Raw genomic sequence first — 25,223 nt, 5'->3', positions numbered from 1 at the left:
TTACAGAGGGAAAAGCATTTATTAAAGTTACAATAGCATATCAAAGATGTCCATCGTATTTTTGAAAGCTCTTAACCAGGCACGAGTGTGGGAACAGTCACGGTCCCGGCAGCTGCAGGTAAGCACGCGGTCGTTACCAAAGGAGAAAGGAAAAACTGAGGGCTGACGGTCAGCATTCCCTTCAGCACATGTGCAGGCACGTGGGCCCCGGTGCATGTCACACCTCACGTGCCCAACACCAAGGAGAAGCAGCGGGAGCTGTGCAAACACCGCGGGGCAGAGTGGGGCACTGCTGGCTGAATTACAGCAGCACACTGATTTTACACACACAGGACAGCCATGTTCACAAGTACCACACTCAAATGGACTTAAGCACACGCGAATGGTCCTTGGTAGAGATCTGAAATCCAAGAAATAAAAAAAAAAAAAACACTCCCCAGGCATTTCAAATACTGAGCAATTACACGTGAAGGCAACAGAAGTCACTCGTCTCCCTAACTCCCTTCTCCACCTGACTGTCTCCCTAGAATTCATGGTGTGTATTCCGAACATCACTGTACTTCAAAATCCACGTGTCCTTCCCATGGAATTCTCCTAGGACATGATCCCACTCACCATTTGGGTGTGCATGTCAGTTACTTTATTCCACATCAAGTGAGTCAGGCTGGGGGTGGGGGCGACAAGGGAGGTGAGACACGGTGAGCGAGGGAGAGGGGGGTCAGTGGCCAAATGAGGCACCTCCAGGAGGGGTATCGGGGCTGGCGGGGAACCCAGACCACTCAGGACTGGTCACTGAGTGCTGAGCAGGTGGCCAAGGGCACAGAAGCAGAAGGCTGCAGCCCCTGCGCCAGGAGACCCAGCACTAGCGCCATCGCCAACATTCGGGGCGCCTCGGGTGCCCAGGCCTGACGGCAGGGGCAGTCTCACTGGGAAGGCTGCACTAACTTCCCAAGAGTGTCCCTCAAGGTTTCGGGGTGGCCGGAGGCCCACTGCCACGGGGACATTTGCTCTGCGGTCTCTGGGACACAAGCACACACTTCCCACACCTCACACACTGCTCTCAGTGCTGTTCTTGGACCACCAGGTAGAGCAAAGTCTGGGATACCCTTCAGCAGTATACAGGCTACTTTACGGCTCCGAGAGGGACTTCTCAGCAAATAAACGTACCCTATGGCTAGACTGTGGGTCCCCGAGGCTGGATTTTAGAGACTGGCAAACTTAAAAAGAAATTCTGGGGTTTAACAAAGGGCAGCCAACATTTTATTCTGCAACCAAGAGCATTTTTAAAAATAAAAATATTGCCCTCTATTACCACCTTCCTTACAGAAAAGGACATTTTATCAACCTCAACTAGGAAGGCCATAATCTCAGAACAAAAGGCAACCCTTTAAATTGAACAGACTTGACTTCCTGTATTATCTCACACATGTCCTCACACTTCTGACGTGCACAGAAGGTGCACGCCCTTGGTCCCCGTGACTCCTGCTGCCCCTGGGCACGAGGCCACGCGGACCACCAAGAGCACGGGCTGTTCCAGCACCATCATGGCCTTGAAGGCACATCCACTTAGACGAGGGATGACAGTCACAGGACAGCAGTTTACATGTCACAGGGACGGCTCGAGTGCAGAGTGCTTTCACAGACGTTCTCCAGTGTCCTCAGAAAAGCCCCGTGGGAAAGGCAGGGCCGGACCCCGCCCTGACAAGGAGGGCAGCACCCACTGCCCACGGGCCCTGCTCGAAGCACGCGGAGCAGAGCGCGCTGACCTCTAAGGCCGGTCTCCCTTTGCTCAGTCCTAACCTGTTCCCTGCTCTCTACCTCTGCAGGAACCTTCTATTTGAAGAATTAATTCATGGAGGAAAGGGGAAGAAACGAATGACAGCACTTAGGCCTGATAACAGAAATGCAGTCAACAGCAGAAAACTGCTCATTGTCCTTTCTTCTTAAAATTACCTGTTTACCAGTGCACATTGACTAAACTTACCAAATGGTAAAAGAGAGCATCAAAACTAAGCATCGCAGCCTTAAAGCCTTTCTGTGACAAGGCAGGGCATAAATAAGCAGATATGCCAATAACGTAAGTCACATGAGAAGGCACAGATATGTAGGACATTGATGGGCTGTGGAAACATACTCAAAAAACCCCACCCAGGATGCCAAAGCTGAATTCTCAGAGGTATCAACGCCGCCCCCACTGCACGCCAACCCCCGCCCACCTGTGCACAGCAGCCAAGGCCCAGAGCACAGGACTCTGTTCAACAGCTGGCAGGCACCCCAGCAGTGGCAACAGTCAGGACACTCATGGGAGCCGGCTGGGGGGACACGCGGGTTCCTTCCCACTGGTCCATCATGCCCCTCCCTGGGGAGTGCTCTGGGGCGACAGCCTCACCAGGTACCACATTTCCTTGCCACATGAGACGTCGGCAGCCCGCAGCTGAGAAACATGATTTTTATAAAGTGCTCTGATGGAGAGAGTTACTCCTTCCTATTCTGAACCCCATCTCTGCAACAAAAGGAAAAGGGAGCCACAGTGAAGTCACTCAGAACAAGAACGGCCCTAAGCAGCTATCTATTCTATTTTCAGATTCATGTTTGGCAGCTATGAAATTTCAAACTAGAGGCTGAACCTCAAAGTCGCTGGGATTCTGAAAAACAATCCCTACGGCTGGCTGGACAAGGAGAAAGCCAACCTGTCTCTGCTAAGGGAGAGCTGAGGCCCGGCCCCTGCAGACCAGCCCCGAGCACAGCATGCTCTGGGGACACACCAAGGGGCCCCAGTCCCCGGCTCACCCTCTCGCCAGTCCCACCACCTCCCGGCCAGCCCTGGGCAAAGCCCCACAGTGAGGACGAGCTCAGGCCGTTCCTTCCAGAGAGACCCTGGAAAGACGGTCCCATCCCCGGGAAACAAGCCCTGCTTCGCTGGGCGGAGGAGCCTGACGGCTGCTCTGCTGGACCAGCCCGGCGTCCTCGCCTCTGCACCGCCCAGGGCGGCCCTGACAGGGCTGGGCCCCCTGCACCGCCAGCATTCCCAGATGCTGCTCTCCACAAAGTCTGAGAAGAGAGCCGCTCTCCTACCCAGGCTCCTACAGAAAATACCCAGCAGTGCACACCCAAAGCATCCTACGAGTCTACAGCTTGGCTCCCCTGAAAGGAACCGAAGCCAAAGGGCAGCAGAAGAGGTACAGGAATTACGGTGAACTAACCACCACTCCCCACCCTCCTCTCCCAGCCCGACCAAGGTGACAAGCCACCACTTACACACCTCCAGGGACCTGAAGCCCCTCCAGCGGCCCAGTCCACCTATGAGTGGCTCGAACCTTCCCTACATCCAGGGAGAGCCCTGCCTCCCTGCAGCTCCTGCCCCAGCCACAGCCCCCCTCCTCGCTGTGGGTCTGGTCCCACCACGAGTGCCACAGGGAACACACTGAACCCCCTCTGGGCAGAAGCCCCTGCAGCACTGGCTCTGGCTGCAATGGTGCACGTCGGCCAGCCCCAACTCCCCTCCTAGTGTGGGGAGCCCCTCCCGACCACCTCAGGGCCGCACCCCAGGCTCCCCGTTCTCCAACCCTGGGCCTCAGAAGCTGTCCCACACCCACACCGCGGCCTCCAGCGGCTGCATCTTCCCCTGAATCACCAATGACTCTTCTCTCCTCGGATCTCAAACGTGCATATACCGGGCAGCCTGGCTTTCCAGCACAAGTCCACATGACACATGAGGTGGGGTTTAGAATGCCATCCTGAAGTCACAGAAGATGGTGACCAGACACTGCCTGTCTGGTCGGCAAAGACACATAATGATGTTAATAAATAAACCCATATAATTAGCACAACTGTTACAAATTAGATTTCTCTCACTGAAGAAAATTTAAACATAGATTTGTAATCTGCCCATTTCTAAACACTTCTAAAGGTCAGAATCACCATGGATCCAACACAACGATCCTGAGGCCTCAAACCCCAAACGTGGTTTCCCTGGAAACAGGAGCTCTAAAGAGGCAGCTGCTGGCCCACCTGCAGACACAGCCCACACCTGGCTGCACAGCCCAGGGAGGGAGGGAGCCCTGCCCACAGCCCGGCTCGCCAGCGCTCAGTCCTCTCACTCACCACCACCCCCAGCAGGCCCAGGGAAGCCTTCTGACCTCACTGCTATCCCCTTCCTTAGGTTCCAGGACCAGCGATCCAGACATCAGGTCCAAAAGAGTGAAGAGCAATCAACCAAACACCAGACGTTTTGTCCACCGGACACCAAGCGACTGAGCGCTTAGAACCATCCCGAAGAGGGCTCGCTCTTCCCCTGTCTGGGACGTGCAGGGACTGGTTAGAGCTGGCAGTGAATGCTGATGGACGGTCCTTGGTCCAAATGTAGGCAGTCAACTACTGGCTAGTTCAGCGCGGGCCTCCTAAAACCAACCACCCGTCCGGAAGCTCCGCAAAGTGAGATGGCAGAGGACTCATGAGACCCGCTGGCGTGATGCTAGGCACAGGTAGGAGTCAGAACAGGTGCAGCGCTGCCGAACTCTGAGCGTTACCTAAAGAGACTGTGAAGAAACGCAGGCCTTGACTTTGGGATAATAAGGCCAACCCACGTGGGTAGGAAACCATCCCTGAATGAAGACAATTTGACACTCCCACCACAAGGAGAGGAACACTGAAGTGGCGAGGAAAGCCTGTGTATATGATAAAAGTCAAATGTCTACCCCAGGAGCAGGGGGAACAGACTAGCAAGTTCACAAGCTGCATCTCTGTACTGTACTTTTATACCAAACTCCCTTTAATCCAACCATTAAATTGAGAGGCAAACACAGAAGCACAGTTCTGGAAAGTGCTAGTTCTCCCCGCTAGGGTATCAGCAGGCCTCCAACCTCAGCCCGAACTTGTCCTCGTTTCAAGGCCCATTTCATTAATGCTCAACAGCGCAAATCCAAAACACAGATATTGAGGAAGAACAAAATTAAGTTTTGTATGAGCCTCTCAGCTGGTACTGACCCAAGGACCATCCAAAGCCCCAAGCACCTGAGATGGGATTACAGTCCACGAGAACAAGGCTGATTCTGCTTTACCAAAGCCGAACAGGACCTAGCCAGCAGCCCAGGATGCGGCTCCCAGGGGCACGAGTCGGAGTCCATGCTCTCCGCAGCGGCGCCCTCGTCCTCACCGCCGCCCCTGCGCTCTACTCCTCTACTCGTAGAGCAGAAACCTCTTGACAGCGTCCGGCAGAGGCAGTGAGGGGATCAGGTGGAGCCGGTACTTGCCGAGCGCTCTTCTCACGGCCACACGGCACAGACTCAACAAGGTCCTGGGGACACCTGGAAGCCGTGGGAGGAAAGGGAGAGACAGAGGAAGGTGGTTAACTGAGTTCCTCTCCCGACTGGAAGGACCGAAGCTGGCTCTGACAACAGGTGGCCCTGCACTGCTGCTCGCTGCCAACTTCCCCACGTTAGAGGAGAGCGGGCTCTGGTAGGAGAGGCCTCAGCGGCACCCCCGGCTGCAGGAAGGCTGAGATCTTCATTTTCTGGGGCATCTGCTCACTGTAACAGCACGTCCTTGACTATGTTTAATTCCCTTGACAGGGAGATAAGAGCTGACCCCGACAAGTGTGAAACACAGACCCTTACGCTCTGTCAGCCTCTGCTCTTGGTAATCCCAGAAGCTCCAAGAGGGTCTGGGGAGACGGGCCGAGCAATACATGAGAGGGCAGGCTGACAATTTTGCTCTGGGTCAAAAAAGCCCAGCCACAACTCTGCCTCGTGCAAAAGGCATGGACGCAGGCAGCTTACCTCCACCTGCATGGCTCCACTGACACTAACCAGCTCTTCTGGGAAAGCTCAGCAGGGGCAAGTCTACTGATGGGGTTACGGAAATCCAGGAACAAGAACACAACAAACAGAAGTTCTGCAAGAGGTAAGGGACTGGGGAAAAGGCTGGCACTCAGATGCCCTCAGACCCAGGCAGTACTGGAGCCGGGTGAGGGCAGGTCACAGAGAGGGCCCATGGTTGGCTTCTGAGTCCCACAGAGAGGACAACAACAAGACCAAGGCATGGATCACCACAAACCCCCAGCCATCAATTTCATTCATTTCCAGAATCGTTCTTTATAAACAAGCAAGCTGTAGGCTTTATTCTAACAAAAATGAGACTTAGCACGCAATCCAAAATGACGGTATTTGAGTGGAACTCAAGAAAGGGAAGTGAGGAGCCCTCGAGAAGGAAGGGCTTGCAATTTGTTGTAAAGCCAATACTTAAAAGCCATAAATATATGAGTGAAAGAATCTGGGATTACAAAGCAGAGCTAAGGGGTAAAGATAATACAATTCTAGGAACTTTGAGAACATGTACTTTTATATATTTCTTGGTATCAACGCTTAGTGTCTAGGAATTTAAAAAGAGAAGACTAATCTGGAAGACCATTCTAGAAAATTCTTAGTCCTAACTGAAGGTTTTGACCAAGCACTTAGCGGGAGATTTTTTTTTTCTTAACTGTTACAACTTGGTTCATTCAACTGACCTAAAGAGACCGTCAATCAGAGCTGAACTAAGGCCACTTACTTCTGGCCTCTTTGAAGACCTGCAGTGCCTCGGGGTCCACCTTCCTTCTGCCTCTCGACTCTGGGCCCAAGGATTCCCACTTCACCAGGTTCAGGTTGGCTCCGAACTCTACGAGCAGGCTAACGAAGGCCGCCTCGCAGCCGTGACGCAGGACCGCATCCATGACGCACCCGGGGGAGCCCCTGCAGAAGCCCTGCGTGTTGACAGGACCGTTGCAGTTGAAGTCAGGGTTTGCCCCAGCCTGGAGGAGCAGCTTGAAGCACTGGAGGTTGTGGTAGGCCGCGCTGATGTACAAGGGGCAGACCACCAAGGAGGTGAGGCGCCGGGAGAAGGGGGGCTGAATGTCGGGAGTCAGGTGGTGGTTGACATCTACATCGGCCCCATACCTGCGGGGAGACACGGACAGTCAGACCTTGCCGGAGGCTAACCGCAGGCAACAGATCCCTGCAGCACCCTAAGGAGACAGGTCTGAACTCCACGGAAGCTTGGAATGTGCTCACAACAAGTAACTCATCGGGGATTTCTTGCAAACCTTTGAAGATCCGATAATTCCACGGGTATTTCAACCATTTCAGAGCAAAGAAAAAGAAGGAAAACTTCCAAATTCATCTAATGAAATTGACAAAACAATAATCCCAAAACCTGAGAGAGGCCACATCGTAAAGAAAAACCACCAAGTAATTACACTTATGAGTATTAACTTAACAACCTTCAATAAAATGTTAGCAAAGAGAATCCCAAAACATTAAGAAAGCACTATACAATGACCTCATGGGGGTGCTCCAAGGATGCAAGGGTAGTGTCTGTATTAGAAACTATTAACATAATCCATCATATTCATAGAACTAAGGGGAAAATCCATGATTATCTCTACAGATGCAAAAAAGGCCTAGGACAAAACTCAACACTTATGCATATTTTAAAATATTTAATAAAACAGAAAGTGATGGATATTTCCTTAACATGATAAAAAATATTTCCTCAACCCAGAAGTTAGGAGCTCACCTGCGAGGGGGGAAAGGCTAGCAACTCCGCCAGGAGCAAGACACACTCTCCCACTCGCAGGCCCACTACTTTTAAAGGCATTTTTTTTTTCTTTCTAAAGTATTAGTGCAAATAGACAAGAGAAAGCAATTAGCTGATTAAGACTGGAAAGGAAGAGGTAAAACTTTTCCTATTTTCAGAGCATATGACTATGTCTGGAAAGCCCTAAATAATTAATGAAAATACAATTAACAAGCAATCAATTTATTAAAGTAGCAATTTGTGAAACCAACAGCCTACATGTATACAAACAGAAACAAATTCAAAAATAAAAATGAAAAGACCTCATTTCTGATAGCAAAATAAATTTTAAAGTGAGATATCTAAGCATAAGCTTAACAGTAAATGTAAACATCTGCAAGAGGAGAATTATAAAACCCCACTTAAAGTTACAAAAGTAGACCTACGAACATAGAAGGACACACACCACAGTCTTGGATATGAAGACTCAACATCCTTAAGATGTCACTTTTCCCTAAGTTTATTATATAAATGAAAAAACTTTTCCTAAAACTAGATGAGTTGATTATAAATACAAATAAGTAAAAATACTGTGGAGCTACCATGAGTTGATTATGAAGTTCATTTGTAAGATCAGACAGGAAAAGATGTAAAAGCAAAAATTTTTAACATGAAAATTAAAGAAAAACCTTGGCACAGCAAAAAAAAAAAAAAAAAAAAAAACAGCTTAAGTAAAGTAAAACAATAAGTGAAAAATTGGGGGAAATATTACATAGGGTTAATATCCTTAATACATAAAGATCTCCTAAAAGGAAAAGATCAGTAGCCCTACAGACAAGTGAGCCAGGGATGGATACAGACACAGGCAAGGGGCTCTTAACCACACGGAAGGAGGCTCAGCCTCACTCATAACAGAAATACAAATTAAAACTGCAGGGAGATACCACTTCTCACCTATCAGATTGGGGAAAATCCGAAAGTTTATTGACCAGGCTTTAAAGAAAGAGGAAGTGTTATTCATTTCTGGGGGCCATGCAAAATGGAGCAATCCCCGCAGAGGGAAATCTGGCGACAGCATTTACCTCTGACTCATCAGTCACACTTCTTGGAATCTATTCCCAAGATACACCTGCAAAACTCTGAAAAGATGCATATGCAAGGCAATTCATTAAAACATTTTCGTAACAGCTGAAGGCAGGAGACAACCCCCAGGTTCATCAAGAGGGGACTGGCTGAATGAACTGTGGTCCATCCACATGAAGGTGCCCGGTACCACTGAGAAGGAACGGGCGCAGTGCTAGCAGTGCTCTGGAGTGACCTCCAGGACCCACCGTTTAAGTGAGAAAAGCAGGACCATGAGCATGAAGTACGCTAGTGTTTCTCCTGGGGAGGAGGCTGCAACATGAATATGTACATGACACGCACCTAGATACATACACAGTTCTGCTCACTTTCTAACAACGGGAGGATAAACCACAGAAGTTTTTAAGTCGTTATCTATAGGGCAAGGACGAGCAGTCAAGGACAGAAGCAAGACTTCTTTTTATATACTTTGTTTTATAGATTGGGCTTCGGAACCATGTAAATATACATTGTAAAAATTAAATAAATAGCAATCCCTAAAAAGTGAAAGGAAAAAACAGTGCAACCCAGCTGTGTGTCCAGCTGGTGCCGTCGTGCTCTGCCGGCCAGGATGGCTCTTCTTTTCAGGCAGACTGAACAGAACCTCCAGAGTAGCCAGACCACTCCCTGCATCAGAGTCATCTAGAAAGACTAAGACAGGAAGCACAGCAGGGCAGCTCCATGCAGCCCCCTGGGGTGGGGGCACTCCCCCGGGCCCTGAGCTAACCTCCACAGTGGTCCCGGACTGCTCGCCTTCTGACTCCCAGAGACAGCCCAGGAGTGAGGCTGACTCTCACACGGGGCAGGTGCAGGAGCCGCCTGACCAGGAAGCCTCATTCTCCACCAGAGCCAATCACTAAATGACAACCTGCGGCGTCCCTCAAGGGACCTGCTCTTGTCACTGCCCTCAGGGACGCCCAAATATATGGCTTTCTATCAGGCATTTAGAGTTCTCCCAGGCCAAGCACACACTACTCATTGGGTCATTTTACTCTAAGCAGGGCCCCTGACCACAGCAGGGAGGGCAGCCTGGCCCAGGGTATCCGAGTCCTGGCCAAAAGAGGGTGCCTGCGAAGGACGCCGCCTGCACAGGGGCGGCAGCACAGGAGGCTGCTTACACACGGAGGGTTGGCAAAATGAGTACATTAAAAGTAAGGGGAACCACGTCTCTCAATGTCGGAAAAGAATAATAAATTAGGAAAGAGAGAAAATAGGATGACCCCTGTGGTGTTGGGCTGGATTAGAGGCATCGGGGCGAATGCTTCAACTGTCACCGTACAACTGATACAGAAACGTAGCCAGCAACATGTGCACGCGGCCTCAGCTCCGCCCAACAGCAGGGCCTGAGAACAGCGGCGTCTCATAAGCCATAAGCACCCTCGTGTCCAGATCTTGGTCTTCAAACACCACTTTCCGTGGAAAGTCACTGGAGGAATCACTAATTCCAGGGCTGAATCAGGTAAAGTGCATATGAGTCTAGAATATCTTGATAAAGGAACCACTCAGAGAATGATGGGGACGCAGCAAACGGGCACAGAGCTGGCGTGATGGGGCTCCCTCTAGCCAAATCTGAGATGGTTTGAGCATCAAAATAAGTAACAATAATAATGGATTGTAACTCCACAGGAAACTATGAGTCTAACATACATAAATGGATAAATTAAAATCCTGATGAGGAATAGATAGGAGATATACATGGTTGCAAAGTACCTATCCACCAAATATTTACTAATTACAGAAGGAAAAAGAAGAGCTTTGTAAGAGAGAAACCTAGCAGACACCATCTTAATCAAAAGATCAGAGTGAACATCAACAGCATTGGGACCAACTGAAATCCTGTGCAACCTGATAGGCTGTAACGAGAACAGCACAGCCTCACTTCCGTGAGGCCACGGCCCAAGGTGCGTTACCTGACTCCAGTCTAAGTAAACATCAGACAGCCGGCACCTGTTTACTTGAGTGCCCACTGCCCTACAACCTGCAATGCCTCACAAATCTTGTCATCACATACTTCATCTGGACTAGGAAATGACAACGCGTAGCAAGTGATGATGGGGCCTGACATGCAGGCGTCCAGGCAGAGGGAAGAGCACTGTTTTCCAGGCCTTAATAAAAATGGCTGGCCAACACTCACAGCCAGCAATCACGTTATATCACCTGTCTCTTCAGCACTGTTCCAAGTATCCAAAGGAACTTCCCCCTAGAACTGACACCCTGCCTCCCAGCAGCACAGACCTGAAGAAGAGGAAGGATGGGCACACCAACCAGGGAGCTCACACAACAACCTGCTTCCCCGCCGATGCCACACAGCATCACCACACACTGCAAATACAAGTATCACCCATTCTCCAAGATACTCCAGGAGTGACGAGAGGAACATTCTAAAACTCATACCAAACCAAGCAGAAACTAGTATTTCACTTCATACACTCAACCAATTAAAAGAACTAGATTTCAAGCAGTGATTTTTTTTTCCCCTCTTTATTCTTAGCAATGTGTCTTCCAAAATGTTTGTAATTTTGGGCGGAATGACAATCTGGTATTAGCTGAGCTGTGGGAAAGACAGCCCTTCAACCACTCATAAAAATCTACTGGATGGGGTCCAGTTAATTTTAATCCTGAGTATTTTCCAAAATTCCCCTACTGCTTTTAACATCACTGGCAAGGAACCACTGGGACAACTCCATAAATCAGTATAACTTTTGCACATACAGAAATACCACTCCTCACTGTTTAAAAAAAAATCAGCAATATATATCAAGGGAAATCAGAAGTAACAAAGTGGAGGTTACCTGCAGAGGAACAGCAAATCACAACAAAGCAGAGCCCTGCCTACAGGGGTCAATGACTTAGGGAAGGCAAGAGTTGAGTTTAGATTATATTTAGATTATATTATCTGTTCAGTAATTTAACCCTATTTTCCAAAAGTCAATTATCTGGTAATTTAGAATACAGAAAACCTTTCAATAGAATAATATATGTTCTTGGTACCTCATTATAAAAGTAATGTCCTGTGCTCCAGCGGGAGAATAAGAAGCCTCACTAATGTTTTCTCAAGAAGGACATCTGTATGTGTACTTCTGAAAGTCAAGCCTGCAGTTAATTCAAAGCAGTTGCGCATCATGAATTGACTGAAATGCCCAATGGGATTTCTGGACCAAGATGAAATTTCATGGATTGACCCTACTGAAAACCATTTCCAAACTGATGACTTACAATCTCCAAGATGCAAAGATACAAGACTGAGGTGGCATAGATTATCAGGCTAAAAATCCTTAAAAAGAAGGGGAAAAAAGCATCACATCTTTATCACCCTCTAATAAAACCACCATATTAACCTTCACCTATCTTTCCAATAGCCAAGTCCATAGCCATTCCATAAAACCTTTTGATGTAATAAATTCATCCTCAGCACCTAATTTAAAATCTATGTTCTGCACTGGGCAGGGGGAAATGCCAGGTCCGGGCTTGTCAGACCACCTCAACGGCTATGATCCTTCCCAGCACTGACAATCAGCTACCTAAACTGCACTCGGTCCAACCGCAGAACCGACAGCCTCCAGAGAGGAAGGGAGGGAAAAAGCATCTTTGGTAGAAAAAAGTCATTGCAGACACAGGAATGAAAATGCAATCTGGTTCAAATTTTTTAAAAGGTAACCATTAGGACCATTAAAATAAGACGATAAACCATCTAAAATAATAAAAAGGGAAAGCAAAGAAAACGCAGATCATAGAACACAGACAAAAAATAAAGGTACAGTCAAGAAACAAAGAAAACAAAAATAGATCTGACATCAGCTATGGCGATGAAGCTAACTGTATTAAAAAAACTCCCAGACAGTCAAACAGTAAAAGTGAAGAATTACGTCGACCCATTAAGATTAAAACTAAACGTTACAGAATGCTGCATCAAAGAGCCCTCAGTGAAACCAATGGTTCCCTTTTGTTTTGATAAAGGGCATAATCCCCAAGCAAGAACTTCTATGAGCCGAATTAGCATCAAAACGTGTTAAGCAAAATTATTAGAAATACAAGGGGAAGCTGATAAATCACAGCAGAGACTGGAGATTTATAGATTTCTCTGAATTTTGGGCAGATCCAACGGTTAAAAATGTAAAAAACAAGAGAGGGAATCTGCAAAACGTTAAGTGAGGTTTGTAATATGCAAACAAAACACCCATGGTCGTGTACTTTGTTACAAGCACCCACAACAATGTAGTCTGACATTTTAAAAAAGATTTTTTTTTAATCAAAGAAACTTCAACATGGAAATTATACGGTTCGTATTATCTGAGCACAGTACAGTAAAATCAGAAGGTCACAGAAGTTCTTATTAAAACTTTTTCCTCCATAACTGTAGGAGGAAATCAGTTTCAATCATACCTATTTAAAAATGAGGAAAAAGCTCAGCAGACATAGCCAAAGCTACGGGCACAGAAATCAGCAACCTTGAAAGTTTACGTTACCGATCAAGAAAAAAATGAGTAAGCGTTCAACTCAAAAAGTTGGGGGGGGGGGGGGGAGATAAAATTGAGAAAAACGGGAAAAAATCAAGATGAAAATAGAAATTCTTCAGTAAGCAGAAAAATAAGAGAACTGATAAAGCTAAGCAGCAGCTCTTTGAAAAGACTAAGAAAACAGACAAATCCTCTAACAAGTCTAATTGGAGAGAGAGAGGGAAAAGCAAATACAGAGAGTAAGGAATAAGAACGGGGCTGGGGAACCAGCAGACCTGGCACGTCCCCGGTGGTGGCCCTCTCAGGGCGATGGTGGCCAGCCTGTGCAGTACTGACCTGATGAGGGCCTTCAGGATGTCCGCCCTGCCCACGCGAGAGGCGTGGTACACAGGGGTGCTGCGATGGTGCCGGCTTCCATTGGGGTCGGCACCAGCCTCGAGGAGGATCTGGGCACTCTCCAGGTGCCCATTCACCACAGCTACGTACAGAGCCGTCTGTCCCTTCACGTCCACCAGATCCACCTCGGCCCCCTTCCGGATCAGGAAGTCCACGCAGTTCCCGTGGCCTGCAGTGGCTGCAATGCGCAGGGGTGTGCAGGGGAGCCAGCCACAGCACCAGACAGACTTCTCGTTGATGCGGCTAGGAGAGAACACCGGGGAGCCAGGCTGTGGGGGGTGCCGGGGACCCACCAGCTGCTCTGCCTCCCCCCACGCGGGGGCTTTGAAGCACAGAGTCGGAGGGCAACCTCTGCTTTACTAACGCATCCAATGTGCTCTGTTTCCTGAACTGCTTTCACATACTTACCCTGCTGGATCCATGCCTGCCGCAAGCAAGAGATAAAGTGAGAGCCCCGCGCTACAGATGAGGAAACTCGAGGCACAGGTAGACTGCTGAGCACTAGGGCTAAGATCTCGAACTGCCTGAAATACACAGTGGGTCCCGGTTCCTCCTTCAGCTGTGAACTTGCTTCCACTGGCCAAGGAGGCCAAGGAACGCTCCAAGGACTCAACACCAAAGAAACAGAGCAACAGAAAAATATTAAGAAACCAGAGATTCACTGAACCCAAGGATAAGAAGAAAAAAAGTACCTGAAACAGCTATAGGAAAATACTTGGTCTAAGACCTAGCTGAGCTCTACTTTGTTCTACTGTATAACTGAAAACTTAAGGTTTCCTTTAAACTTGAGTCATTCATATTAAATATTTACACACAGGCAGAAGACCTAAACAAGCAATTCTCCAATGAAGACATACGAATGACAAATACGCACATGAAAAAATGCTCAATATCACTATTTATCAGAGAAACACAAATCAAAACTACAGTGAGGTATCACCTCATACCAGTCAGAATGGCCATTATTCAAAAGTCCACAAACGAAAAATGCTGGAGAGGCTGTGGAGAAAAGGGAACCCTTCTACACTGTTAGTGGGAATATAGTTTGGTGCAGCCATTGTGGAAAGCAGTATGGAGATTCCTCAAAAGACTAAAAATAGACTTACCATATAATCCAGCAATCCCACTCCTGGGCATATATCCAGAAGGAACCCTACTTCAAAAAGATACCTGCACCCCAATGTTCATAGCAGCACTATTTACAATAGCCAAGGCATGGAAACAACCTAAATGTCCGACAGATGACTGGATAAAGAAGTTGTGGTATATTCAGACAGTGGAATACTACTCAGCCATTAAAAAATGACAACATAATGCCATTTGCAGCAACATGGATGTCCCTGGAGAATGTTATTCTAAGTGAAGTAAGCAGGAAAGAAAAAGAAAAATACCATATGATATCATTCATATGTAGAACTGAAAAAAAAAAAGACAAATGAACTTATATATAAAACAGAAACAGACTCACAGACATAGAATACAGATTTGTGGTTGGCGATGGGGGTGGGAAAGGACAGACTGAGAGTTCGAGATTTGCAGATACTGACAGGTATATATAGAATAGATAAACAAGTTTATACTGTACAGCACAGGGAAATATATTCAACATCTTGTAGTAGCTCAAGGTGAAAAAGAATATGAAAATGAATATATGTATGTTCATGTATGACTGAAAAATTGTGGACACCAGAAATTGACACAACATTGTAAACTGACTGTAACTCAATTTAAAATAAATAAATAAATATTCACACACAATCTATCTAATTTTAATTTCTCTGTATGACAATCCTTTCTGGAATTTAAACAGGAATAGCTGTTCTGATGAAACAGTGCTAAAACACTAGAAGGGAAAGAAGAAAGAAATCTATTCCTGTAGTGTTAGAAGTACTTCTTCTGGGAACTATCCACAAAAGTGGCATTAGTTTTAGTATCAATACACAGGCATTTCTTCTATCAGCTCACTGCCAGCCAACCCTGAAGGGGAAACAGAAACAGAAAAAGCCCAGAGGAGTTTCTGGTTCCAGGTGAGCTCCACATCTGTTTGGGGTGCCCATCCTAGACACACAGGGAGCAGGAAGGCTCTCTGTGCTCCCGCAGGTGTCTCAAGTGGGGAGAAGTAAAAGATTCCAACGCTTGAGCCAGTTTGGAGGAACTCGCAGGATCTGGCAAGGCGACAGGCAGGGCATCGTCAACAAAAGGAACAAGAAGGTGGGCACCCAGCTTCTCCCATGGGGATGAGACAGCTGGCCTGAGCCCCAAGCCCTGGAGGCAGGTGACTGAGAACCCGAGAAGCCAGAGGAGAGTGTGTCAGGGACAGTGTACAGGTTTGGTATGTCAGGACATCTGGACCCACAGGGGGATGACAATGAAGATAATTAAGGAAGGAGAATTTACGGATACAGCTTAGGATAAAGAGCCAGAAGAGGTACCCATCACGGAAGATGACACCCAGAGAGCAGCAGGAGTTGCTGGAGAATGTAAACTTCAATGACAGGATGGACTTGAACTCGGGTCTCCCGCCCGCACTACCTGGCGATCTCCTACAAGTCTGAGCATGAGTCCCTCAGTCACCTCTGCCCTGTCCTCTAACACTGGCAAGCATCGGGGTCTTCACCAGTGAACCCGAGACGGCCATGCCTCCCTCCCGGATCAGTCTTAGCTTCGTGCAGACCCACAGGGGACCAAGCACAGGGCCGGCCCAGGGCCGCGCTGCTCACCTCCGGTAGCTTTCCTCTTGCAGCAGGGTCCTGAGGGTCTGGAGGTCCCCCACGTAGGCCGCGTCATGGAGCCGCGTGTCCTCACAGTGCTCCAGCGGATGGTCACAAAACTGCTCCCTCAGCCACTCCTTCAGATTAGGACCTGCGCTGAAGAGAGGGGCACCTGTCAGCTCAGGCAAACCTAACCAATGCCTAACGAAAGGGGCGCTGGCAGCGAGCCCTTCCTCTCCCAGCTACTCTCAAGAACAAATCATTCCCATGCTCCAGAAACTTCCAGAGCACAGAAAAATACAGGAAGTCTGCCTTAATGAAGATAGCACATTACTGACACCAAATCTGACAACTATAAAAACGTTGGTGGGGTGGGGAATAACGAGCCAAAACTACTTAAGAATAAAAAAGATTCTAAATAAAATATTAGCAAAGTGAAATTTTAAATACGTATCAAAAAATCACCATAAAATCATTCTATTGCAAAAATGTTTTAATACTGGGAAAAACCATATAACCATCTCCTACATTACAAAAAGACACGAATTTGGCAGAATTCAACAGCCAAAATAACACTACTACTGGCAACGTGAATGACTCTACCGTGCTGATCTGGGTAATGGCCACGCCACGGGGGAGTCTGCGAGAGGGACACATCTGACTGTAAGCTAAGGTAGGTGCACTTTACTGAATACAAGCTGCACCTCAGTAAAAAGGAAAAAAATTTAAATATCTGCATACAAATAGAAAGCCAGCCCTATATGATGAAGACTGGAAAACTGGAAAACAAAGAAAAGAAAGTAAAAATAAATAAATAAATGATGAAAACCACACCATGTGCTGGGATGAGAATCCACGCTAGAAAAATGCTAAATGATACCAAATAAATTAAGATGTTTAACAAATCTCTTTCAGGTTTTTACATGAAGTGTGACAAAAATATTCTAAAAGTTTATTTGGAAATATAAATAAGAGTAACTTTTTTTTAGTACATCTATGAGAAGAGGCTACCTTACTAGTAAATAGACATTATTATCTCTCTTCAGAATAAAAAGATAAATAAATCAAACAATTAACTGCCCAGAAAAGAGCTTATTATAAATAGCTCAACATTCCAGAAAGGGGCATGGAAATCAGCGAGGAAGGGCAGGAGCAGCTGCTATAAGCTGAATGTCTGTGTGCCAAGAATGTTGGAGTCCTAAGCCCAAGGCGATGTGTTAAGAGGCAGGACCTGAGTAGGTGATTAGGTCATGAGACTGGAGCCTCCGTGAATGGGATTAGAGCCCTTAACAGAAGAGACCCTGGATAGCTCCCCGGCCCCTCCACCACATGAGGACAGAGCAAGAAGGCGGCAGCCTGTGAAGCAGGAAGCAGGTCCCCACCGGACGCTGAATGTGCCGGCGCCCTGGTCTCAGACTTCTCAGCCACCAGAGCCATGAGAAGTACGTTTCTGCTGTAGACGAGCCGCCCGGTCTGTGGAATTCTGTTCAGTATCCTGAATGGACTACAGCAAGTACTGGTGACCCCTGAACAATGCAGGTTTGATCTGCAGGAGACACTCATATGCAGATACTTTTCAATAATAAACACTACAATGCTGCACAGCCTGTGGCTGGTTCAATCCGTGGATGCCCAGGGACTTCAGATGTGGAGGACTGCCGAAAACTTACGTGCAGATCGACCCCGAGTTGTTTAAGGGTCACCTGTGGTCAACAAATGTGTACAATGAGATAACTACAGCTGACCCCTGAGTAACATGGTCCAAACTACGAGGTCTGTTTACACACAGATGTTTCTCACTAAGTACACACGACAGTCCTACACAACCTGCAGTTCGCTGAGTCCTTTGACACAGAGCTGTGAACACGGAGGGACAACTCCAAGGACAGGGACCTGTGACTGTGCGGAGGGTCGGCACCCATAACCCTGTGTTGCTCGAGGGTCAGCTGTAATTGAGTTCCCCACCTCACACTAGAGCCCAAAATAGCTCAAGATAATTAAGAGTTTTACAGACATAACCAAGCACACAGGGACACAGGGAAGAGCAGGAGCTTAGACTGCATTCATTCAGTCCCCATGGAAACACACCGCCCTCGAGTGTGACCAAGCACAGTTTAAAACACACCCTTCCATGGGTGGACTCTTGTCAACGCTGAAGCTGTTTTTTACATTCAAATCAAATCTCTTTTGAGTGCCTACTGTATACAAACGAAGCTGAGCCACAGTACAACCGAGGTGGTAAGTAAGCTTCCCCAGACTCTGGGATTTACAGTTCCTTGATAGAGGTAAGACACAAGGGCCACAGGCAGATGAGCAGGGGAACAAGAGTTCAGAAACACATGGGTGACTCGAGCTAACCCCACAACCAGACCTGCAGCAGATCCACAGGGCAGGGCCACTATGCCAATCTGCCTTCGGTAGTGAGCCTCCACTGTGGCTACCCTACAGTTTCACTCCACAGAGTGCAAAAGTTCCAAGTAGGAGTGAGTAAGATTCAGAAGGTGGAAGGAGACTGCCAGGAAAGCGGTCGCCGTGAAACTTTTGCTAAGTTGCCCTCGAGGCCTCCCTTTGCTGGCCCCTCTTCAACCCACCACCTGGCCCAGCTCAGCACAGCCTCCTCTCCCCCAGCTCCAGATCCAAGACAATTTCAAGTTTGCATTTTTCTGACCAGCTTCTCCAACAACACAACTTCCCAACATAGCACTTAAGCTTTAATTGTGGCTCCTCTACTCCCAGGCCTGCAACTTGCTAAATAACCACTATTGCCTGGGTGTTAAAAAGAGCACCTGGATGTAAGGCAGACTCAGTCTTCCTGCCACGAGACTCTCCTCCATACTGAGAAGCAGCTGTCAGTCCTCCTTCTGCCACTGAACACCTCTCAGTCCATCCCTCAGTCTCACATGAAATGATGGCCTGGACCCAAGGTCCTGGCTGTCCCTGGGATGAAAGTCAATACCAACCAAAGCCCAGGATGGAAGGGGCTTTGTCTGGCTTATTTTTGTTCACTGGGGTATCTCCAGCCCCAGTAAGGTTCAGCCAATGGTAGGTCCTCAGTAAATGTTTGCTGAATGAATAGATGGAGGGAGGGCTGGATGGATAGATGAAAAAACGCTACTTGCACGGGTCTCCAAGTCAACCTTACAGCTTAAATTACGGCATATTTAAGAGTTAGAGTAATTAACTTTGGTGGGGTATCTCTTCTCCAGAGACACAGATGTGCGTGTAACAGGGCAAATTCACACACACACACGTTAAGAGGAAGCCTCTCCCCAACGCGGGCAAACGCACTTTCCCCGCAAACTCACATTTGCGTAGTAGGACTACCTCAAGGTGGAGACCCTTAGTCAGAAGGCTGCTGTGGGCAGCGGCTGTGAGCCTTTCCAGCCGCCTAAACCAAACTATGTCAGGACTGCCTCCTCCGCCGGGGGGCAAGGGCCGCTGGACATGCTGTGTCACCGACAGCTCGCTGGGGAGGCGTTATCGCGTCCCTCGCCTATGCCTGGGGGAGGGGATGCACCGGCCGCAGCAAAGGCACCCGCCCTCCCGAGGGCGGCCCTCCGGGGGCCTTCCGGACGGGTGTGCTCGGAGCTGGCGGAGGTCCTGTTTCCACAGTTCGGGACCCAGCGAACCCCTACAGGCTAACGGGCGGGCAGTCACAGTGCAAGTTCCACAGGAGAGGAAATCGGCGCGAAGCCGAGAGGAACACGGCGAGCCGCGCCGACCCGACCCGCGGCAGCGGGGCGCGGCTCCGGGCCTGGCCGGCCGCGGGCCCAGACGCAGGGCCCGGCCCGGGCGCAGCCGCCTCGGCCCCCGCCCCTCACGGCCCCATGGCCCGGCGGCCAAGCCCACGTTACCTGCGGACCCCGGTCCGGCCCGCCCGCCGCCCTCCGCCATGGGCGCTCCGGCCTTCGGCCCGTCAGCAGCCCGCCCCCTCCCCGGCGGCGCCGACCGGAAGCAGCGCGGCCGCAACCACTTCCGGCGCCTTCGGCAGGTGGGCTGCGTCGGGGGCGCGGCTTCCGGCGGGCGCGCTTCCCTCAGGGGCTGCTGGTGTCTCTTGCCGGGCGCCCGGGCCTCCACCTCACGGTTCTCCTCCCGGCGGGAGGACGAACCCACGCCCGCGCCGGGTCGCGCGCTGTCGGGGTCGCGTGCTCGGGGGCAGAGGGTGCAGGCTCTTGGGGGCGCGCGCCGTCGGGCCCCCGCCAAGGCTGTTTTTCTCCGCAGAAGAAACTGAGAAGTCTGGAAAAACTCGCTCACCTGGAGGGCGGGGCCTAATTTGCATGCCCTGAGGACTCTGGTTGGCGGGCCGGCCCCGCCCCCGCTGAAAGGGCGTGGCCTTCTGCCTGGAGTACGCCGGCGGGGCCGCCGGAGGTTGGCATGCGGGTTCGAATCCCGAGAGATCCAGGCTGATGGGGCGGGCGTCTGGTGGGAGTGCCGGCGAAAGGAGGCCCGCACCCGGCAGCAATGGCTCAGCTCTGGTGTTTTCCAGGAGCAGCCCCGGGAGAGCGTGGCCGCGAAGGTGCGCGTACTTACAGCTCTGTTCCTTGCAACAAGTTCTGTTGGAGAGGCACCGCCGGGCTGGGCGTATATTACTGTGGTATTAGGTGACGGCTCCCCCAAAATTCCTTCCATGAAGATCTGTCAAAACACAAAGCGTTTATTGAATAAATTCGTGAACAAAGGAATAACTTGCACACTCGTTAAAATGTTGTCAAACCACTTGTACTGAGTTTTGGTTTGTAAGCATGGATTCCTTTGGCTCCTTCCATGCGCCCCACGCAGTAGAGAGAAGGCTTTTGCACGAGGTGAAGGAGGGCTCCAGCAGACGGGCAGGGAGGGGACACTGAGAACAGGTGAAGAGCGGGTTCCAAGCTTTCGAGGTGGAGGAATTAAAGCTACAGCAGGGGACCCCACCCCCACCCCAACAATCATGTGCGTGACCCGCAGGCCTGCCTTGTGTTGTAAGGACTAGGCTGGAGTAAGGAGAGCCACGCTGACGGGAACTGGTGTCCCCAGGAGGATGCTCAGATGCACTGGGGGCACCAGCTGGGCTGCAGGGCAGATGGGCCCGCGGGCGTGGAGGTGGAGCGTGGGGGGGAGGGGCCTCCTGCAGCTCTGTTTGGATTTGATAAGGGCAGAGAGCACCACTGGCCTGAAGGAGCGGAGTGCCGCCCCCAGCGCTGCAGTGCCCAGAGCCGGGGACGTGCCCCGCCCACCTGCACCAGACCTGCACGTGGGGCCTGGGAGCCTGAAACACACAGACACCGGGAAACAACCCAGGTGTGCATCAGCGATGAACGGCTAAACAGTGTGGTCTAGCCATATGGTGGGACATTATTCAGCCTTAAAGGGGAAGGAAATTCTGACGTGTACTACAGCATGCCTGACCCTTGGGGTGTTACGCTCACTGAAGGAAGCCAGTCACAGAAAGACTAACACTGATTCTGCTCATGAGGCTCCTAGAATAGTCACATTCATAGAGACAGAAAGTAGATGGCGGCGCATGGGTCGGGGACTGGAAGTGAGGAGTTAGTTGTTTGACGGGCACGGAGTTTCAGTTTGGGAAGATGATAAAGTTGGAGAATGGTTGCACGATGATGCTAATGTACTTACTGCTGAACTGTACGCGTAAGATTAAAATGGTAAAGTTATTAGGGATATCTAACCATAATTATAAAAAAAAAAAAAAAACCGCAAGCCTGACCCCACCCCCACTCCAGAGATGCTGATGCAGCTGGTCTAGGGTGTGGGCTGCACATCAGGATTTGGGGGCTTCCAAGCAGTTCTAATATAGCCGGTTGAGAGCCCTGGTCCCAGCTGGCTTTGGCTGCAGTGCAAGGGGTTAAGTGGCCTGAGCAGAGGGCCACTCCCTGCCTGCGCCTGGCTCTCATGTTGCCCTGGGGATCCTGTCTCTTCTCTAGAAGGACCTGAAGCACATCTAGGTCAGCGGCACCCCACGCCCTCCTCCTAGTTGCTCTCGGTGGGGGGCAGTGCCCCCAACACCAGCAGAAGTGGCACTAGACCTCACCCCGTTTTTCAGGACCCTGAGATCAGGGAGGCTTAGTTCGGTGCCCACCAGACACAGGGGCCCCCGAGGACTCAAACCCAGGACCACCCAGCCCTGCAGCTGTGTTCCTCAGGCTTCACCTTCTCCCCGGGGCCCTTTAAGCACAGAACACCCGCCAACAGAGGGAAGCGAGTGAATGCTAGAGACAGAATTCATTCAGATCACATAACCCACACGCCAGTCTCTGTCTCGGGGCACACCAGCTCTGGATGGACACATGGCCAGTGCCACCTCAGGCAGAGCGGGGAGCTGTCTCTGCCCCCCTCCAAGTCCCAGGGGCACCCTGGCATTTTCCCACCCCCATCACTTCCTCCCACCCCAAAATCCCTCATCCTCTCCTGTTGCCATCTGACAGCTCAGGCCAGCCCACCAGGAGCCCACCCATCTGTGTCCCCAAAATAAAACCCCAGTGTCCCCACAAGAGCCTTCCTTGGAGTGATTATAGCCTCATCTTTCTGGAGGATAGTTTGGGTTAAGATGTTCATCATCCTTGACCAGAAATTCCTCTGCTGAGCATGTATTCTAGGGAAATAATCAGATGTGTGAGAGACTTAGCTACAGTGCTGCCCATTAAGCATAATTTTTGTAGCAAAAAAAATGTCCAGCAGTAGCTTTCTGGCTCAGGAGGTCTGCGAAGGGGCTGGGAAGCCTCCTCTTAACCAGCCCCTCGTTCCCTGCCCTCTGCAGGGAGCCGGGGGCCTCCTCTGGAAACACTGCAGGTCTTGGCAGGGCTAGAAGCCTGAGCCCCACAGCTGCAGATGGTGGGGGCTCCTGCCCTAGCTTGGGGGTCCTGGTGCTGCTGGCAGCTTGACCCCCACAGCCCAGCTCCGGGAAGAGGCCAGAGACAGCCACCCCACAGGGTGGGAAATGAGCCATGCTCCAGGTCCTGCGCCCCGTGGGCCTGTGTTTGGGTATCTCCTCCCAGGCACCTCCGGCCTCACTCCTCATTTGGAGATCTCCTTTGCCCTCCTCTGCCCCCTCCTCTCCCTGCCCTTGGCCTCCAAGGTTGATGTAGGGCCACGACTCATGTTTACCTTCCAAGGGCAGCCCTCACTCCCGCATCACCCTGGAAACGCTTGACCAGCCCTGCTCTGCAGACCCCGCCCCCTCTCCATGGGGTTGGTATCAGCAGAGCTGTCTGTCCTCTGAGAAAGGGAGCAGAGCCTGGGGTCCCGGAGGCCATGTCCTTCCGGCCAAGTGATCAGCTCCTCCAGGCCGTGGTCTCCTGTAAAATGGGGCTGAGGACACCTGGCTTGCAGGGTTATTGTAAAGATACAAGATTCCTCAGAAAGTGCCAGGCACTTCCCATGCGGAGAGAGCCTCGGAACAAAACAGACTCAGCTGCCTGCTCCCAGGACAGCACCGCTCTGCTGAGGGGGCCAGGAGCCAGACAGTGGCCAGGCCCGCCCCCACACCCCATCCTGGAGGGGAGCTCGCCTCCATCCTGCACGCCGGCTGGGACTTGGGGAGCCCTCTCTCATGCGGGTCCCCGCACACGTCTGAGCTCTGGGTGTGTGTCAGGAAGCCACAGCCCTGATGACACCAGGTGTCCTCCACCGGGGCCTGCTCCGTCCTCCATCCGAGACCCACACAGGGCACCTGCTGTGCACCCGTCACGGGGGCGAGGGGGCTCAGGGCAGGAAATCTGGGCCCCAGGCCCCCAGAGGTGGGAGAGGCCTGAATCTGTGTCCCCCGGGGAGCAGTGACTCACAGCAGCAGCAGCAGGTTCTTAGAGAGTCGTGCCTCCTCCCTAGGCCAGCCATCCCAGTTTGCCTCAGTTTGTTCCAGGACGCAAGACCTCAGTTTTAAAATGAGAGTGAGCGGGACCCTCCCCACCCCTGGGGATTGCTCCACGCCTCCCTGCTTCCCCTTCCCTCCCTCCCGCCCTGCACCTCGGACTGAGAAACCCCTGTCTGGTCCTGAGCTGGGCGTCTGGGGCCCTTTACAGCACATGTGCCAACCTCCCCTCCTCTTGAAGCAACCAAGGCTCCCTCCGAAGCCAGCGTCTGCACACCAGGCACCTCCGTCCCCACCCTCAGCTCACCAGGCCAGCCGGGCGCCTGGGCTCCCCCCCCCCCCCGCCAGCCGCCACCCGCGCACCCCGGGCTTCCAGCTTTTCTCACCTCGCAGCTGCGCAAGGCGCTCTTATCTGTCCTGGCAGACACGGCGCTTCCTCGAAAGCCGCGTCTGCTCGGACGGATATTTCAAGTTGCTCACAGCAGCTCGCCGGGCCTTGATACTGAACAAATGGCTCGAGTCACTCATCAGCCGGAAGTGACAGCCACCAGGCCAAGCATGGCGCCTGGGGCAGGGCACAGGCTGAGGCAGACGGACTCGGCCCGTGGAGCCTGGGGTCCAGGGAGTGGGGTGAATGGCTCCCTCAGAAGGGAGCCCCACCTCCTAGTCCCTGCAGCCTGTGAGCAGGACCTGATCTGGGAAAAGGGCTTTTGCAGATGTCATTAAGCTAATGGTCTCAACCATCCTGGATCAGAGTGGCCCTAAATCCAAGGACAGGTATTTCTGGATTTGAAAGGAAGGAGATCTGAGACTCCGACACAGGGAGAAGGTCATGTGGGGAGACAGGGCCTGGGAGGAACAGGGCCACAAGCTAAGGACCTGGGGCCACCAGAAGCTGGAAGAGACAAGAGGGACCTTCTCGAGAGCCTCCAGAGGGAGCGTGGCCCTGCTGACACCTTGATTTCAGGCTTCTGCTCCCAAACTGAGCAAGAATACATTTCTGGTGTTTTAAGCCTCCCAGTTTGTAACTGTTTCTCATGCAGTCACACTGAGTACTGGGCCCGGAAGGACAGGGTGGGGCCAGGGAGGGGCGGCTTCTGCTGGACTCAAGATGCTAACCACAAAGAGAGCAGAGGCATCATAGCCAAGGGACCGGACAGTCCCCGGAGGTGAGGCCCTGTCCTG

At 50.9% G+C, this 25,223-nt stretch overlaps 1 protein-coding gene and 1 long non-coding RNA gene across 3 annotated transcripts; one reads left to right on the top strand and one right to left on the bottom strand.

Annotated features, from left to right (window-relative positions):
* On the bottom strand, positions 1–24,563 carry ASB1 (ankyrin repeat and SOCS box containing 1). 2 transcript variants are annotated; one of them, XM_064485325.1, is made up of 6 exons: positions 24,425–24,563; positions 20,492–20,872; positions 16,247–16,388; positions 13,467–13,769; positions 6,547–6,932; positions 1–5,306 (listed from the first exon to the last, which is right to left on the bottom strand). In XM_064485325.1, the coding sequence occupies exons 2-6, from the start codon at positions 20,514–20,516 to the stop codon at positions 5,179–5,181; spliced, it is 984 nt and encodes a 327-aa protein (XP_064341395.1). In that variant the 5' UTR covers positions 20,517–20,872; positions 24,425–24,563; the 3' UTR covers positions 1–5,178. The 2 variants fall into 2 exon arrangements, with proteins under 2 accessions (XP_064341395.1, XP_064341394.1); XM_064485324.1 differs by lacking the exons at positions 20,492–20,872; positions 24,425–24,563 and adding an exon at positions 20,092–20,452.
* LOC135321179 (uncharacterized) lies at positions 20,162–20,922 on the top strand. The gene is made up of 2 exons (XR_010380749.1): positions 20,162–20,228; positions 20,459–20,922. It is a non-coding gene; the product is annotated as an uncharacterized LOC135321179 (long non-coding RNA).
* Positions 24,564–25,223: the final 660 nt, after the last annotated feature.

The sequence above is a fragment of the Camelus dromedarius genome, chromosome 4 (genome assembly GCF_036321535.1).
Source record: "Camelus dromedarius isolate mCamDro1 chromosome 4, mCamDro1.pat, whole genome shotgun sequence".
In the NCBI taxonomy this organism is placed as follows: Eukaryota; Metazoa; Chordata; class Mammalia; order Artiodactyla; family Camelidae; genus Camelus; species Camelus dromedarius.
The sequence above is the reverse complement of the archived record's forward strand: the minus strand, read 5'-3'. Positions and strand labels throughout refer to the sequence as shown.

Coding starts and splice junctions, on each gene's coding strand:
- ASB1 (XM_064485324.1), bottom strand. CDS start 20,131: ATGGCGGAGGGCGGCGGGCGGGCCGGACCGGGGTCCGCAG. Junction 16,389..20,091: donor GGCCGGACCGGGGTCCGCAG/GTAACGTGGGCT, acceptor TCTTCAGCGCAG/GTCCTAATCTGAAGGAGTGG. Junction 6,933..13,466: donor ATCCTGAAGGCCCTCATCAG/GTCAGTACTGCA, acceptor GTCTCCCCGCAG/GTATGGGGCCGATGTAGATG.